The following is a 16,354-nucleotide window of genomic DNA, read 5'->3' on the forward strand; positions in this document are numbered from 1 at the left end:
ATTAGCGCACGTGTTTTCTGCACTCTGTATCATCCTAGTTTACGCATCATGCATGTTTTATCTAATATGTATGACACCATTTAATAATCCAATCATTACATAAAACGTTAAATCTATACGAGTCCGGATGAAGCAAGTAAACAGTTTTTAATAAATCTGAACTCAAAACATGTACTGCATCGTTTTGTTTATGAAACATCAATTTCATTATAAATTTTCAACAGCATCAGCAAATTTAGCAATAATTGCATGCATGATGGTTTTGCTTTGCACTCAAATTAGTGTTTCAAACTGTTTAGAATTAGGTTTATTGTATCCATGCATGCAATCCAGCGTTGTCATCGATAAACCTTATCATACAATGTACCAACACCTTGATAGAGCCACCGCAAGCTTAAGAAGCATCGTTTCCATGTTGTTTAATATAGTTCAAAATGATGTGAAAAGACGACGTAAAGTAAGTATGTAACATATAATTGTATCTAGCTTTGATTAAAAATGAAATCAGAAAAAATCATGTAACAATTTGACAAATGCTACTTTTTATTTCCTCTTTATTTGAATGCTTCTTTCCTTTTTTCTTTCTCTCTTTTAGAATTTTCTCACACTGCACTGCACTTTTTCACTTGAAATTTATTTTTCTCACTGTCTTATCTGCAGATCAAACTCTGGCAAACCGCGTACTTCAGGTGGCATTATAAAGTATTATCAAATAAATATCGTGAACATTCGTTTATCTACATGAAATTAATTTTTTGTAATATAGATAACTTTATTTAATTTTTTCTTGAATTTATCAAGTTTATTAATTATTATAAGACATTTTACACATTTTTATAAAGTCTAGTTAGGTCTGGTTAACAATCTTATGTGATTTTCTTTTCCCTTGTTTTACGGGAAATGAAGAGCATCAAACTCTTAATGCATACGGTTTATTGAAAGTTGATTTTTTTTTTTAGATAGTTTCATTCTTCTGTTAAAAAAAGAAAGACGATGAAATATATTATGATGAATGCTTTAGATTTCCATTATTTATATCTATTTTCCTTTGAGGCTTATAATAGGAAAACTTGTATAGATACTATATATTTACACAACAATATCTAAAACCATATCATGTAACATTTCTTTTTAGTTTGATAATATGTCGCGATTTTTTCTTGCTCTACTCTGACCTTTCATCAAACCTTTTAAAATGAATGTACAATATGGACTTTCATAAGCCTACTGGTATATGCTATTGTATTACTTTATACTAACCACTATACACCCTCAGCACCTACAGGTTGGATTAAGCTCTGCACTGTGACAAAAGTCTGGGATGGGTCGTATATATCTAATAGAATTTTCTTATCATTTTATCATACGTATAAGAGATGTTCTGACCTGCTTTTCCTGACAGGAATTCGAAAGGAAGAACAGCCGTGGAAGTTTATTTGGGTTTGGTGATCCCAAAGGTGGGCAGAGAAGAGCAAGTTTCCAGGCACTAGGAGAAAGTGTGGTAAAGAGAAATTATTACTTTTTATCTAAATAATTGATTCATTAGGATGGTTTTACTGGTTAACAGTATTATACCTATGATCATGCAGTTTTGAGAATAAAGGAGAAAAACTGAAGTGCCTACATAAATCAGCTCGCTAAATGATAATGAATATTTTGTTTTGTTGAAAATCGTTTCGTGATAACGATCTTAGTTGTTCAATTGCTAATCTCTGACAACATAACAAAGATGCTGGTGGAATTAGTTACTAAATATACGCTTATAACTTCATTTTGACTATTATTGATTTGTAAACTATTTCTTTTCATACTTCTGTAAGTGTTTTTTTTTTCTCTTTGGCAGATGCAGTTGTTTTCCAGTAAATAACCAACTACATATTATCATCATATTTTGGGATAGTATCCTGTTCTCACCTCAGCTTTCTTTCGATTGCATTCAAACTTTTGTATTTCACGAATGAAGCTAACTCAACCATTCATTCCATTGTCACGCATGAGTATTTTATTTTATGCGTGCTGGTTTTGCAATACTGCAATTTATTCTAAATTTATTTTTTCCTTGTAAAACTGAAATCAATCAACGGTACTAACAAAAAATTTTGGCAATTATGCTAACATGAAATTGGATATCCAAATGTTTATTATATCCACTAGTCCCTCATCTAATCCCATTTCGTGTATATTTATTTGTCTTATCCGGTGTGCGCAAACAATGTTATTGCAGTTTTAATAGTCTAAAATGTTTTCTTGAATCGGGATTATCTCGGCTGTCGTAAATTTATAAAACAACGTATTAGTATCATACCATATTAAAATTCTCTTTATTTCGCTTTGATCTGATGGAATATTAATTCATGCATGGATGTCAAAGCAGCGCTGCTCAGTTTTACTTAGACTGTCTTCAATAAAACATGTCATAACACATAAATAATTGATATGTTCAGCGTTGAAAGATGTGAACATATGACAATACATTTTTTGTAATTCACCTGTATGCGTGAATTAATTAAGATATTGAGACTGAGATATGACCGCCGTTGCATTAAGCGCCCATGTACGAACTCGGGAATAATACTAATAATAAAATAATAATACTAAACATTGTCCCAAGGACATCACCATAACATCTGGAAATTCGAAAACGAGTTCTTTCTTGGAGGGGTGTATGTAACCTTGGTAAATACTAGATCAGCTAGATCGGTTGAACGACAGCTTTTTAAGAAATAAAAGGCGTCAGATTTGTAAGTAAATATATAATGACCTCTGTTACACATGTATTTCAATTATAATTTTGATAATAAAATTTCTAGAAGTCCTTTGCTCTTTGAGAACAAGGCTTAAAAATTTAAGCTGTCATTTTGTACTTAACAAGGTCAAAGGTCGCAGTTTCCATTTGACCAATAAAGAAGAGCATCTGTGCATATACATAAACGAGAATTCAAAGGATTTAGCTAATATCATGAAGGGATTAGCTAATGTGGCCCAGAATTCAGCTATTGTTATATAATTTTTGTAACTTTTATATCGGCTTTGAATATATCTGTTATTTTTATGATGAAATTGGGTACATATGTAACACAATATGCACTGTCATGTAAACTCTTGACTGGATGGCTTCAGCTCTGTTTGGCTTCAAGCGTCTGTCATACTCATTGTATTTATACGGTATTGTTCCTCTTAGAATTTCTGAAAAGTCCAGAGGGTAATGCTTTCCTGCATATACTATTAAATAGTATTCGTAAAGATGATTGCTTTCTTCACCGGTTAGGCAATAACGTTAAGGGTATCTTTCCCAGTACTGTTTAATTGATCTTGCGTAAGGTTTTATGTAATCTCGCGAAAACTGTTACACACCTGATAGTCCAAGGGGACTTTATAAGTGTTACAAAACAAAAACAAACAAAAACAGACCGCCAGTGTCTTTCTCGACAGTTTTAATGGGATATATAGATATGTTACGGTAAGGTAATATGTATAAAATACTACAGCGTCAGTATTCAGTTTCCATACTGTTGATCTATGACATCATACAAATATTTTTGAACCATTGCTTCATGATATAAAAAGAATGTTGTATTACTTTAAACCTACCTAAAAAATTAACAATTGATTTCCTTCTCTTTTCCCAATAAAACAACTGTGTAATCAAAACTAAGACATTGATTTAACTTTCTGTTAAATAATGGACGTATTGTTCAATCGGCCGGGAACCAAATCAAACGAGGGAACATCACATTACAAACATTGTACATCAAAACACCCCTCGATGTATTTGGACAAGTCTTCTTTGTATCATCTCGTTTACAGAGAATTAAGTTCAGAAAACGAAATATGATCAAAAGATTTATTTTGCTTGAATAGTAAACCAATTACAGTGTGTTGTTTAACATTACACCTGTAACAACAACCCATCTGTTACATAGTATACCTACTCTTTACAGTAACTCTGCTGCGAAACATTCACAAGGTTCAATGTGGTATAAACGTCAAAACGAATGTTTTAATTGGATGGAACTAAGTAAGCACGATTAGGTACAGCGGCTGACATTGCTGGCACCATATCTACGAACGATTGAAAATTGTACAAAAAATACAAAAGTGAATTGCACGTTTAAATATAAATTTAGGATAAAATACACCAGAGTAACATACTGGACCAGCCTGCATTAAACAGTTGTTATTAAAAAATGGCCTTCTAGATTCGTCAGTGATGTTAAGACAAAGGCTAAGAGCCTAATTTGTGTAACATGTTGATACTAATACACATCAAAAATCTGCGTGAAGAGTGCTTACTGTATAGATAGACTTTTGACATCGCTACATGTCAGGGGTTTGTTGTACTTTCTCTCTTTATTTCATTATGTTCAATAATATATATTCTACCCCGAAATAGTGGGTGTCATTTTAATATATAAAAAGAAAAAAAAAAGAAAAAAATATCGGCCCTGTTACCTGTTACCGGTAGATGCCTCTGTTGTATGGCTGGATAATAACCTCAATTTTCTATTGTTCTTTTTTTGTATGGATTTCTATAATATATTGGAATACTGTACAAATAGTTACTTGTATACATTGTTTACGTTTAAAATACCCTGTACCAAACTGTTTGTATATCTAATAAAGTTGAATTGCTTTTAGTAAAGATATTGATTTGTTTTGTATCAAATATCGTAAACAGCATCACGATTCAAATTAAAATAGATCAAACGAGACCAAAGCATAACCAAAGAATTAATTAAACCCGAAGAATATCAAAAAGGAGGATAAGAACAACAGTTCTACAAGGGTGCCATCCATGACTCCCAATATGCAAATCTTGGTTAATCCAAGTAAGTAATGCCACGTTCTCAAATGAAAACAAGAAAACAATGACGAAATCACAAAGTATAGCAACACACATTGAACCAAATTACTTTTATGTCACATCAGAAGAAACCAGCATCTCTCCAAACCCTGTGTTGTGAGTTTTTTTTCTATTTGGAACAAGTACTTGGATATCGAATGAAGTGCGACATGTAAACGCCTGTAAGCTGAGGAAGTAGGGATGTTACTACCCAGAAATGGGGAAATTTACAAGAAAAATTGTATTTATAATTTTAATTTTACAACTTGATTAAAAGTTGTCCCTGTTGGTTTCGTTGTAAGCAAAGATCAAAGCAAGGAGCTGATGAGATAAAAAAAAAATGTGAAGGACACGATAGACTCTTCTATCGTGTCTTTGACATTTTTTTATCTCTTTACCCTAACGCATACACAATTTATAAAGCAAGGTAATATCCTAGATAACAACACTAACTTAATTCGAATACTTGGATAATTCGAAGTTTTCTCTTGACCCCTTGTGATTAAGTTACAACGTATTCTATCACTTCGACATAACTCTTTGTATGGCTACCATGAGGTGTAGGTGATATCTGCTGTCTGTGTAATGGCCTCAGAATACATTGATAAGAACCAGAATTGACGAGAATAGTTACAGTAAATGAGATCCTGAAAATGTAATATATCCAAGTTACAATTGAAGAAACCAGTTTGTGACCAACCGGAAAATCTGTAGTACATTTATCTATACGCTTCATCATAATCTCCAACACTATAATCAGGTCACGACTTGGGCTATGTTTTTAAGTATACATCTCAGAAAATAGAAATATTCAGTAATGTCATTTTACAAAATGACGACAAACATGTCAGACACGGCAACAACAATGTCAGCCATATTGTATAAATATATCCAAAAACATGCAGTACAAAATGCTATCATAACAGTCCATTGCCTATAGGATTATAACAGGTGAAACAAACAGGAACCGTAATTCCGGAAATCTTAAGATGCACATTCGTCAACATAAAGACACTAGCTTTCCCGATCATACCACCTAGTCTCCTTTCTGGGATTATTCTTGAACTTAATACTTGACTGACAATTTATAAATTTTATAAGTATGTATATTATGTAGATGAACAATATCACCTGAAATTAACCTTAATACCTACTGAAGGCGACTAGATTCTTACCTTGTTTGACGAGAATATCAGTGGGAACATGTACCCTGTACGAGCACGACTAGCATCGCTGATATAAGAATGACACAAACACCAAATATGCAATATATACAAGACTTTATTACACTTTGTATATCCGTATATATATATACATATTAAATATATGTACAAATTATCTACTGGATATCTGTTTATATATAATTATAAATGGTTGGGACTGTGACAGCAGACATTGCTACCTCGTAGACTTCGCTGAATTAGTCTCGCGTTCGCGGTCAGAAAAATATGTAGACGTACTTCATTGTAATTAGGCTGGCTTTCCTTGAGAGTTATTTATAAGCGAACATTTTGGCACAAAGTTATAAATATCATGGATATATGGCCGACTACCGTCGACTTAGATTGTTTTTTTCTGTTGTCCCTTTTTACTAATTATAGTATTCTATAGAGGCCCTCTCCCCTAGAAACATGTATTATCACATGTCCTCGAGGGTACGACAGCACCTCACGTAATGAGGAATGTAGCAAGACGTAGATCTTATATCTTAGAGCCAGTCTGAGGATAGGGCGGGGACTGATGTCGCGTGGGGCTGGTACAGCACCACAAAGGTCATCTGGTAAAAGAAGGTACAAATAAACCGGGTAATGTAGAGTTAAGTGGTGAAATTGGTTGACTGGCATTCTTGCTGATCAGGAACGGTAATTTATATAACATTGAAGCAAGAGCCTGTTAAATCGGCTAGAAGAACTAGATACACTAACATCGCGTTACCGCAAACAAATTATTGACTGGTGTTCAAAAACCATCATAACGATCACAAATACCTCAACTTCATACGGCTACATGACATCTGTCAGTTTAATGGATGGTGCATTTTTCAGAGCTGTTATGTAAAATGACATGACGCCAGACATGGAGACGTCGTACGCTTGATAACAGATTGAGAATTGAGAAGCTAGTTATAGACTACGCGGAGAAAGATTCAAACTTCTTAAAACAATCTGATCACAGACCAAAGAACAGTCAGTCCGTGTCCGACGACATTTCTCAACATTTACGTTTTCACACAATCTGATTTCGGCGTGCCTGCCTTACATTCACATTTTAAAGAGATAAGTTCAGATGTTGTCGTCTATATATTGATTATTTTTTGTTTGCCGGAAATGTGTGTTACGGTCTCACTCTGTCGCAACCTTATGCCGTAATCACTTGGCACGTGACCAAACCTTAGTTGGTGACCATTAGGATAAATCCATTCCCTGCTCAGTCTCCATGGAAACAAATATTGTGTAAATCAGTGGTAGGATTTTTCTTAAAACGCCGCACTACGTGGAAAACATAACAACAACAAAATACATAGCAGATATAAATTTCAACAATGGGTCAAAACTCAATTAAAGAGATATAACGTATAACATTGTACAAATTAGTAATAATGAAATAATAAGATCAAATATTTTCTTTGAGTGTCACACATTTTTACACCATACATAATTTACAAAATAAAATTAGTTCATAATATTTGTTTAAAATACATTCAAAGTCCTGGAACATGTGGCAAGTTTGGGTCGGAAATAATATTGAAAGGAAATCAAATTCACTTATTCAAACAAGAATTTTGGCATGAAGGGTTTTTATTTTTTAATTGAAATGCTTGTTAGTTTTGTTTGACTCATGTATTGAATTGGTCAGAAGTTTTTGGCATGGTTTTTTCTCTCCAAATTAATGCTTGAAGGGATATTTTATAAGTTAAATAATTGAATTTCCACACACAAAACTATAAAGCGCTAGCTTTAACTTAAACTCATAAAAACTGACCGAAATGTTTGTAGCGCTCATGACCTCGAAGTCAATGCCAACGACCTCAGCTTAGCGATCATAATATTGTGACGTCACAATTAAAAGACATTATGACGTCATGTACAGCAATGATCTACTCCGTGGTAGCGTAGCAAAATGCATACACACTTGTAGAGGAATGAGCGCCCGAAATATTATAAAATCGTCAGCGGAAAGGGCAAAGACTGCCATAGGGCTGAAGTCTTCCCATAAAGAATGTATGGAAAGCGTCTCCGAATTGTTGGAGGCCTTGGAAAAGGAGCGACAGATGGAACAGGTTATGCTGAAGTCCGTCGAACAGTGGACAGAGATTATTGAAGAAATCACCTCCAGTATGGACTCGGCCACACCCAGTGAGTCCGAATGGAAAAACAGGTGGGCGGAGCTTCTTTAAAATTATCGAATCTTTTTTTGTCTGATTGTGTTAAATTGGAGAAACTAGAATGTTATATAAATAACCAGACGTTACGATATGTGTTACTAATGCATGATGATTTAAATGCACGTTGTCGTCATGCTAGGATACGCACCAACTTTCCTCTGTGTGATGTTACTGTTAATAATGAGCTGTCGTTATTATAGCGAAAATAATGTAATGAAAGCGGGAAATCCCATATAACAGGAGTTACGATACCTTCAATAGGGGTCAGAATACCTTCAGTAGTGGCCACTATATCTTCAGTAGGGGTCACTACTCCTTCAGTAGGGGTCACTGTACCTCAGTTGGTGTTAGTATACATTCAGTAGAGGTCACTACTCTTTCAGTAGGGGTCACTGTACCTCAGTTGGTGTTAGTATACATTCAGTAAAGGTCACTACTCTTTCAGTAGAGGTCACTGTACTTCAGTAGGGGTCACTATACATTCATTATACAGCATACAACTATTAAAGGGAAGTCGAATCGGTAGGGAATGACAGGCATTTTGCCGTGGATTACCAACTGTAATTATGGTCTTTGTTTTTCATTAATCACATAATTGCCTATCATAAAGGGTTCTTAAATAAGTAAATGTATGGTCTATAACAGCGGAGAAGATGAGAACTACCTGACTCGACTGATATACCAAAAGAGAAGAGATATATCTGTGCCACTTTCATTCACCTATATCTATGAAAAGAGTTTAATATATCCCAAGTAGTTAGACTATGTGTGTTTACTATATGTGTCCAGAAGTCAGAGGCGAACACAAAAGTCGGATCGACCGGACATTATTTCAGTGATAGTCTCACTAAGCCTGTAAAATAGACAAAGAAAATAATAAAATGGCGGTTTGCTTACATTGCTGGTGTGCATTAAATAGTTAATATACAATGATCCATAAAAAGATAATTCATTTACACCTTTATACTTGGTCATAGATGTGCTACGTAGTCCAAGTAGGCCCCTTATCTCGATTTATCACCAGCCGGCGTGTGATGGTGGCTTCTTAACCTGTCCTTCAAACACAATGCCCTTTCTTTCAGTCATTTTGAGATTATCTCAATCAAGGTAAAGCCATTCTATTTTCTCATATGATATTTACTATACCTATGAGTTTCGCGCCCTTCTAATGTCCATCTAATTGGACTTTAAGTCCAGTGTCTCTTATATACGATATGTTATTTATCCATAAAATACTGGCCATTTGATCGATTCAGATGACAGAGTGTCGTCACAAAAAAGGCAGCTCCTATCTAGAGTAACTATAAGATGCTAGTTTTAATTCATTTACATACCAACCTGAAGAACATTTAAAAACGTAAACGTCCAATATCTGCGGTTGTGAGCAGCGATATAATCTATTATCTCTAATAGAATGAAAAGTGCTACTCCACATAATATCCGGGATATAAAGTTCTATAAATCTAACAGGAAGTTATGATTTGATCAGGGCTAGTTTAGCGGTCCTCGTTAAAACAAATCAACAACGTGGAACTTTTGTGATCCAAATCTAAATAGATAAAATCTCGTTAGCTGGAGAAAAGATCTGGACCGGTAAAACGGAAACTCGTTAATACAGGAAGCTGGACTTTATTCTTTCGGATAAATATCATATATCTCTTATCTCTAATAGTTTTACAACCAAGACAAATATTTTCACATTAATGAAGATACATCAGTATAATATTTTTACGAGTATATTCTATGACATCATATTTTAGACAAGTATGAGTGGGTAAGTAATATTTCTGACCTTCATGGGAGACATATTGATGAATGCCTAGACGTCTTAAGAACGACGTAAAGACTTGTGTGTTATTCTTAAGACTAATGCAAAGCATTAAACACCTACTGTCAATTAAGAGAAAACAAATCATCTGGTATTCAATAAATGTTATCTGTTTCAGGTTTCATAGTCAACGATTATTCAATCAGATGCTTAATCAAGAAATCGGACGCATAAAAACAGAGTTATACATGCTTAAGCAAAGTCGCATGGGCGTGGTACTTCCGGTGACGGGACATGCGCAGTCAAAATCACCCCGTTCAAGTCATTGTCGAGAAAGTCAAGCCTACATCAACTGCCTACAGGAAAAGTTAAAGTCACTTGAGAGTAAGTATACTGGGGATTCTCAATGGATATTTTTCACTTTGATTTTGTTTTACAATAGTTAGAGTCGTGTAGAGCCTAGAGATCGATATGAAGTAAAAAATTATATTGTGTTTGAAAAAAAATCTCTTGAAAATAAGATATTAAGATTCACCGAAAATAAAACAGTCATTGTTCAAGTTCTCACTGTGTAACTCAATTAGTTTATTTATAACTGTGCAAACATTGACAAAGTGGAACAATGCTCTGAATCTTCAGTTCATTAACATAACCATGATAAAACAGTATAAGGCCTTTTGGTTTACGACACTTGTATGTATTCCTTCGTCAGGTCTATACAATATGTATGAGCACCAGCGTGACGACGCATCACGTGACTACCACCGTCTGAAAGAGGAAATAAACAAGATCGTTAAAGACGTCTGGTTCAAGCAGAAGAGCAGAATCAAGAATCAAGAAGAATCGGATCAAAAGGAAATAGCCAAATCAAACAAACATTCAGAAAAAATAACATTACCGCCAATTCGTGAAAAAACGTCCTACTTACAGCTTCATGGTGGTAAATCAGTAACAAGCAAGGTTAATGACAGAAGCAAAAAACCACAAGCCTGGAGAGGAGTTGGCAAGCTGCCTCCGATCAGTAACACCGAATACAGTGGAAAGGGTAAGGATTTATCATCTAGGAAAACAACGAGACCACATGCTGTTCAGAAAAAGGCAAAAACGGTTACAAACACTTGTGTTCTTCCTCCAATAGAAGGGGCCAACCGTAATGAAGTTGTTAATCAGCCTATATCATCCGGCAGGATACAAACTAACACAAATAACAAACTGGTCTCGGATCCCAAACTGTCGTCCATGAGACTGAGGAGAATTGCCAATATGAAAACAGAGACTAACAAGGGAAGAGTTTCTGATGGCTTCCAGGATACAGATAGAGACGTTGGTAACCTTAAACAAAGGCCGGAAATTCAAAACGCACATGTCAATCACGTAGACGACCAGAGGGCTGGATCTATATGTAGCGACGATGACCTAGGTCAGAGGGATATTAGTGCTGGACCTTACACAGAAATACCGATAGTTGGAGAAAGCTCAGAAAAACAAAAAGGGAGATATGTACCGGGTATTGTCCATACACAAATGCCAGACAGTGACAACTTGCATGGGTTAAGTCCAAAATCTTTAACACAGACGACTCTCAAATCAGCTTTGAAAAAGTCGGATAAAGAGGTAGCCAATGGAGAGAACGAATCAGCTTGTGATAACTATCGGCATGAAAATAAAACAAGATCCGTATCAAAACGCACCAAGAAATGCCGTCCAGAAGCTCTCGTCACCACAAAGGAGTATGATGATAGCAAGGATCATAAACATCAGCTTCCAGCAATTATTAGTCCTACTTCAAAACAACCCACAAAGAGACTCAAGTCTGCCTTTGTGAGGTCCGGCAGTAAATGTCCCAATGATGATGGCAAAAAAGCGGTGTCACCAAGTCAGGCTGGAATATCTCCAACAGGCCAAGAGGATATTACAGATGTAGTTGACCAGGATTTCGTGTTACATCCAGCTGTTACTACCAGCGAGAAAGTGTATAAAGCTGAGGACACTTCAAACACTGGGGCAAGGAGACACATGGGCAATGAGAACACAGAAAACGTTCCAAAGAGGAAAAAATCGGTCACCATCAACGACAAAACCACTGTTCACTATCCTTGAACTCAGAAATGCTAGATAAGACATATATGTATATTTCACTTTCAAATCCATTGTTTTACGAAAATAATGATGTTGAAATCACTGCCCTTTTATGGGAAGAAGTTCGAAACCATGCTAACACGGTTGGAGAATTATAGGAAATCTGATGTCCTCGAACAAATAATTAACATTGTTTCAACTATTCAATTATTTCCATTTGCTTTACCATATGCTATGTCGATCCTATCACTTACCACGTTTTCTCGACCATATCTGCGATCGGCAATCTAGGACAAGCCCAGTTTTACTCGATTATAGACACGCTCCATTAATTCCCTGTCTGCTCTGAGTGAATTCAACTTTGTGAAATCAAAGACATCTCGAATGTCGTTCTTGTCACATGTACCGCGGTATATCGGGACACGCTCCGTTCCTTCATCGCTAAGTCGCAAATGATCCGTGACACGCCCAGTTCCATCATTGCTAAACGTCGTAGTGAGTTTACCTTCATGTGATCCATGACACGCCTCATTCTATCATGGCTAAGCCGTGATAAGTTCACCATGTGATCCATGACACGCCCTACTCTATCATTGCTAATTCGTAGTGAGTTTACCTTAATGTGATTCATGACGCGCCCAACTCTATCATTGCTAAGTCGTGGTATGTTTATCATCATGTGATCTATGACACGCCCTATTCTATCATTGCTAAGTCGTAGTGAGTTTACCTTAATGTGATTCTTGACACGCCCTAATCTATCATTGCTAAGTCGTGGTAAGCTTACCATCATGTGATCCATGATACGCCCCATTGTATCATGGCTAGGCCGTGGTAAGTTTACCATCATGTGATCTATGATACGCCCCATTCTATCATGGCTAGGTCGTTGTAAGTTTATCATCATGTGATCTATGACACGCCCTATTCTATCATGGCTAGGCCGTGGTAAGTTTACCATCATGTGATCTATGACACGTCCCATTCTATCATTACCAGGTCGTGGTAAGTTTACCATCATGTGATCTATGACACGCCCCATTCTATCATTGCTAAGTCGTAGTAAGTTAACCATCATGTGATCCATGACACGCCCCATTCATTAATTTCTAGGTCGTGGTGAGTTTACCATCATCTGATCTGTGGCACGTCCCAAGTCTCGGTGAGGCTATTTTATTGTCATAAAGGACACGCCCCGTTACGTCTATGTTAGGTCACTGTGAGTTTACTTTCGTTTTATTAAGGATACGCCCCATATTGTTCCTGCTCGGGTTTGCGGGTTTACATCGATATCCAACCAATCCTTGATATTGCCCAGTATTGTACCATAATGATTCTACAGGAACTCGTACAGCCTGTGACATATCTTTTATAGAAGATTTATATATCAAACTTTCAGACCGGGACTTGTCCAAAGAACTTTACGAGGAATGGTCTTTGTGTCAAATGGGTGATACCTAACGCAATTCAGAAGGATTCGAATTAAGGCTTAATATGAAGGTGAAAAAAGCCAGATGGTTTGATACCATGATCATTGTTCTTTACAGAAATATGCATGATATGGGCTGGTACGAGATTCTCCTGTCCAGTCAGTAGGTAGTCAATATGTTGTCTTGATATGGTAGTTCCTATTAATTAGCACTGATAGGACTCGCTTTGTGTTCCTATAAACCTCTACACCGTGTAAAGCATGCCCACATTCAGAACATTATATAAAATTGTATAGTTTTCATCGTGTCACGCTGTATTGAATGTAATATAATTTTATTAAATGTGATAATGATACGTCATATTATTTGTGTTATTTACTACTATGATATTAGATCATACGATTGATAAATACTTTTTTCCCTTCAAACTGGAATTTAAACATTCTTCACGAATTTAAAATTTCCGGTATTGTCTTAACGAGGCTAACGTTTTGACTAGAGGAAAATGGATATGACCGAAGTATTTTGTACACACGGAGCTGATTGGCCCAGCTTTTGAAAACTCTGCGTTGATTGACTTGTTAAATTTAGAACATCAGTTTGCATTTTCTGAAGTCAAAATGGTGGCCTCGTTAGTTAGTTAGTTTTTGAAGTTTCGCTTCCAAAATGAGTGTCCGACTTCCTGAAGTCTGAAAATTTTATGATATTTGGTGATGTCTGAAGACAGTTTTCGGGCATGCCATGTAGTGAATCGTGTTTTGAATCAAATCAAAGAAAAGTTATTTATCTGTCGATCAAGACCACTTAAAGAGAGATATATCGAACGATTTAGTGCCGGACAATCACAGATTTCACAAAATGGGGTCGTTTCGATAGGGCGAGTGAGCTACAAACCCAGTATTGGGAAGTATTGACAGACAAGGCTGGAACATTGTATACGAACCTGTTGTGACATATACTTCCACAGCCTGTGACAATAGGCTGAAAGCGTTACGTCTAGCCAAAAATGACGAGTGTCAAAATGACAGTGTAAATTAGTAAATGCAGTATATGGGCCTACCCTGACCTATTTAGACAGTTACTACGCACTATACCGGCTCAGTTTGGACGGTTGTAACGGTCAACATTCAGTTAAATGTCACTCCTCCGTGGTTTGTAACGTACATAGTGATACCAGTGTATCCCCTTATCTCGACGATCCCGAATTGAATAGCCAGCCCTTTCAGGTATGTTAGGTACGTGTGTCATATCACTTCGCCTCTGTCCTATAACCCGTCCAACATGAAACATCCGACATCGTCCTTCTTCAAATAAAACACAAACACGTACTGGTCACCGTTTATTTTTCAACTGGTACATATGGATTGTCCACAATCGACCCAATAAAGGCCTTAGCACCAAACTCTTTATCGCATCTCGTCATTTTATAGAAGTTGGATATTTTCACTTCTTTGCTCAAATTCCCTTTACTTACTTCTCCATCATTTGCTCTTTTTACACGAGTTTCAGTTATATGGTAACTATTTGCAACACCGCTGGACTAGAAAAACATGTGAAATTTGGGAAAGATTCATCGAGCACTTTTTGATAACCAGCAATTTGTAAATATCTAAATTGAACATGGCTGCCTATCAGAAATCATATGATTAAATTTCACAAGAAACAAAAAAGAATGAACTTAATTTGACAGACATCTTTTCAGTTCATCTTAAGATGTAATCAGAAACATCAATCGCCGTTATACAAGATTGTCATCTACGTGTATTTTAAAGGACAGCTTTTACACCGGAAGTGCATAAGAAATGATAAAGAAGAACCTACATATGGGAACGACCTATTACTGAATGGTGATAATATCATCCATATTTTAATAAAAATAAACGGCCATTTTTTTCAGTGACAAAATAAAACATCGGCCGTGAAGGACCAATGGAGACATACATATAAAATTGAGGTAGATTTCTCCCAGACTTAATGGGAAATATAATGATAACAGACAAAACGTTAAGGGCTGTGTATCTCAAAACTGACGACAGAAACAGAAAGTCATATATATAAGTAGATTTATTTTTGATAAAAAAACTATAAATGTTCTCTGAAAATTATTCATTTTAAACTTCACTGATCAAAAAGTAGATTCAAGTCCGTCGTTTCAAAAAATGAAAACACAAACTGGGTACCATTGATACTAACATAGATATAATATGTACTTTGTGATGAATAATGATAAGTATCCCAAGCCATAAGATACGGCGAGTCGTGGGCATGGTCCCGTAAACACATTTATCTCCCTTGGTTCTTGAAGAACCGTATTTGACTTCAGCGTCCCCAAGCTCTCGCCACCAAGCTTGAAAAGATTATCACCCCAGCCTTCTTGTCAGCAACAAATACATTCCACGTCCATCTAGAGAGGTTCCAGTCGGTTCTCGCAGATGGCTCTCTCTCGTCCAATCATGCGCCCCGGCTATGCTGCCATCTACTCGGAGAAATATGATCATATTCCGGCTCCAATCACTCACAGCGATCATTCCGTCTTCCGAAATGTCAACTGATCGAGGAGCAGAGAACAGAGGTTGATGTTAGTGGTTCACGGCAATGCTTCTTATCAGTTGCCCGTCCATTTTTAACAAATCAACCCGAGGATATCCGAATGGCGCGCAGACACCAGCAACAATTAATTCTAGCTTTTGAGCATGTGAAAGGCAAGCATATCCAATGGCGGTCTGGATTCGAGTACATGCTACCATTTGTCCTTGAACTGGAATCATTACAGTCATGATAACGCGACATGCTGGTACCGTATCAAGGCAGAATCGGTTGTTCAACGCGGTGGCAAATGCTATGTTTTC

General features: G+C 36.3%; 2 protein-coding genes across 2 annotated transcripts in view; both read left to right on the top strand.

Moving 5' to 3' along the window:
* The window catches only part of LOC132561515 (SCY1-like protein 2), an 86,702-nt gene extending 84,835 nt beyond the window's left edge, over positions 1–1,867 (top strand). The window contains exons 19-20 of the mRNA XM_060226214.1: positions 1,403–1,501; positions 1,844–1,867. Coding sequence (XP_060082197.1) covers positions 1,403–1,501; positions 1,844–1,867 — 123 coding nt within the window. The remainder of the gene's footprint in view (positions 1–1,402; positions 1,502–1,843) is intronic.
* Positions 1,868–7,985: 6,118 nt separating this feature from the next.
* On the top strand, positions 7,986–12,096 carry LOC132561510 (uncharacterized). The gene is made up of 3 exons (XM_060226209.1): positions 7,986–8,221; positions 10,175–10,380; positions 10,709–12,096. Exons 1-3 carry the CDS (start codon positions 7,986–7,988, stop codon positions 12,094–12,096), a joined length of 1,830 nt encoding a protein of 609 aa, XP_060082192.1.
* Positions 12,097–16,354: the final 4,258 nt, after the last annotated feature.

The sequence above is a fragment of the Ylistrum balloti genome, unplaced genomic scaffold (assembly GCF_031769215.1).
Source record: "Ylistrum balloti isolate Yb309-2 unplaced genomic scaffold, AGI_CSIRO_Ybal_v1 Utg371222, whole genome shotgun sequence".
Lineage (NCBI taxonomy): Eukaryota > Metazoa > Mollusca > Bivalvia > Pectinida > Pectinidae > Ylistrum > Ylistrum balloti.